Source organism: Ceratina calcarata, unplaced genomic scaffold (assembly GCF_001652005.2).
Source record: "Ceratina calcarata isolate Rehan_Ccalc_2016 unplaced genomic scaffold, ASM165200v1 scaffold97.2, whole genome shotgun sequence".
Classification (NCBI taxonomy): Eukaryota; Metazoa; Arthropoda; class Insecta; order Hymenoptera; family Apidae; genus Ceratina; species Ceratina calcarata.
Genome location: NW_017181113.1, coordinates 953,245 through 955,642, shown reverse-complemented (window position 1 = coordinate 955,642; position 2,398 = coordinate 953,245). Strand labels below are relative to the sequence as shown.

Below are 2,398 nucleotides of genomic sequence, written 5' to 3'. Positions count from 1 at the left end.
TTTCTGAGCTCGACACTCCCGAGCTCAGAAAATAAAAATGCTATTTAAATATGAACGCTATGATCACAATAACCGCGAGAGCGATATTTCATCCGACTAAAAACTATCGACTAATTAGTCGATAGTACGTTGCGATTATTCCCTAGGTAGTCGATACTTTAAATTAGTCGATAGTGCCCATCACTACTGTACGTATATCTCATCTGTGATAACTACTGTGGATTCTTGTCTCTCTCTGCTCCGATGGAACTGAGAAGGACAGATTCCTATTTGATTCTCGTATTTGGCCTCTTGGTGGAGCACTCGTACGAGAATCGCGAAATCCCGAGCGTGAGTACTCTCATTTCTCTTCTGATTTGAGATTTCACATATGCGTAGTATGATATTTGGTACACGAATGGCACCCTAAACGTTTAGAAACGAAATACGAAACGACTAGGGAAACGAGGACGATTAAAAGATACAACGAGCTAGGATGCAGTCTTCACGGTCTGAGAACGAGACGTGGTCGTTACCGTAAGTACTGCGTCGAATATAAACACTAATTCGGAAAAACAATTCATATGACAAGAAGACTGAATTATCGATCTATTTGTTTCACAGAGTGAATGGAAGCGTCAACTCAAATGACCCGTGGCCAGAACTTTGTCACAGAACTGAAATGAAACACACAGCGCATAAAAAAGATCTCGCGAATACCGGAGAAAGTAGTAAGCCAATGACATTGGACGATTTTGAGTATCCTGAACTCGGCGATGCTGTTATTAACAGTAAAAATTGTGTCGCGCTAAGAGAACGTTGTCTGCCGAGTCACACTTTAGAGGCTGTGGTTCCGATTCAATTCCACGTATCAGAGGAATTACAGAGGAATCTTCGACCGTCCGAGATAGAAGAGAAGATCAACAAGCTCCAGGAAACTTTACAGGTATCAGGCTTAGCTTGCACTTAAATATTATTTGATTTTTTGATAAAGCAATGGATTATCTTTTATAGAAAGCAAGAAAACTGAATGAAAAGCTTCGCATGCTAAAAATCAATTTCGAGAGAAGTCATTTTGGCGTACCTAACATATCTAACACGTTAGAAACAAATCCAGAGTTTAGAAGAGTTAGTATGACATGCAACATGAAGGATAAAAGGGTCCTGAAATTGAAGAGACTGACTCTAGTCCATAATACGAAACGGATGTACACAGAAAAGCGTGAGGAATTCGAGCGCAAAAAAAGGAAGGCGATCTGTAGAGACGTGGACACTATTAATTTTAACGCTTTAAAGATCACGCCCGACCCAGAAATCGATGTAAATTACGTTAAAAATATGTGTACAATGACGTTGCATGATAAAAATTATAGAGCTGTAAAGGTAATAGGCATTTCGGGTGACACCGCATGTCACAGACCAGGCATGATCCAGAAAATAAACAATCTTAGGATTCGAGAGGGACGATTGGCGAATAGATCAATCGAAAACGCAAATCCGTCGGACTTCTCACATCTCGATATAGACGTGATCGAGAATGACATCGTTAAACAGACTCTCTCTCTTCGGATCGAAGACGGAATAAAACAAGAGATCCCACAGATCGAAATCGACTATTGGAATGAACAAAAATAATTTATGACAATGCCATAATGAGTGGGTTGCATGTGTGAACACGGGCGACTTTGTCGCGTAAAAATCTGCAGTACTATGACGTCTAAAAATTTGAGTCTTCTATTACATGATCCGAGGGTTTGAATGATTCAGTTCGTATTCTTCTTCCAAATAAACGGGACGTGTCACAAAGGTTTTAAATTCACACACGAACACACTTAATCACAAAGATCTTCATTATTTCACGTCCCATTTGATGTTAAACCTCTCTGCGTGCCTGTCTGATTTAAATTTCAGTTTCCAACATCGACGACATAAATTTGTTCAATTTCTCTCGCAACTTTAGAGAGTAAGTACTTTGTCTCTCACAAGACGCGAAACAACAAAGTGTTTTGTATTTTGTATAACTCTCGAATACTCCGTCATGCCATTATATGACATCGTTGTAACGTCTGTACGTAAAGTTTATACATACGCAATAATATAGTATATACGCAATAAATATTACATACTAAAATGTTTGTCAACCTTATGTTTCACCCAGTCGACTTCCCTTCCCATTCAATATTGGGAGCCCGAGAAATGGCTCACCCTCGTACATATATAGGTATTCAGAGTCGTTGGTTATATTTAAGATCTCTATAAGCATTTACTTAAGTCCCTGTTTCCTGTACATAAAAGGGACTGGGAATATGGGATAGACAGGGATAGCAAATGCTTAAGACGATCTTAAAAATAAGCAACGACTTCGAATACCGACCATAGTCGAAGAGGGGAAAAGGGAAACAAAAACGTACGGAAAATA

General features: G+C 39.2%; 1 protein-coding gene across 1 annotated transcript; it reads left to right on the top strand.

Moving 5' to 3' along the window:
* The first annotated feature begins 286 nt into the window (after positions 1-286).
* On the top strand, positions 287-2,114 carry LOC108631841 (uncharacterized). Its single transcript, XM_018036009.2, has 3 exons — positions 287-516; positions 604-925; positions 994-2,114. The coding sequence occupies exons 1-3, from the start codon at positions 476-478 to the stop codon at positions 1,612-1,614; spliced, it is 984 nt and encodes a 327-aa protein (XP_017891498.1). The 5' UTR covers positions 287-475; the 3' UTR covers positions 1,615-2,114.
* Positions 2,115-2,398: the final 284 nt, after the last annotated feature.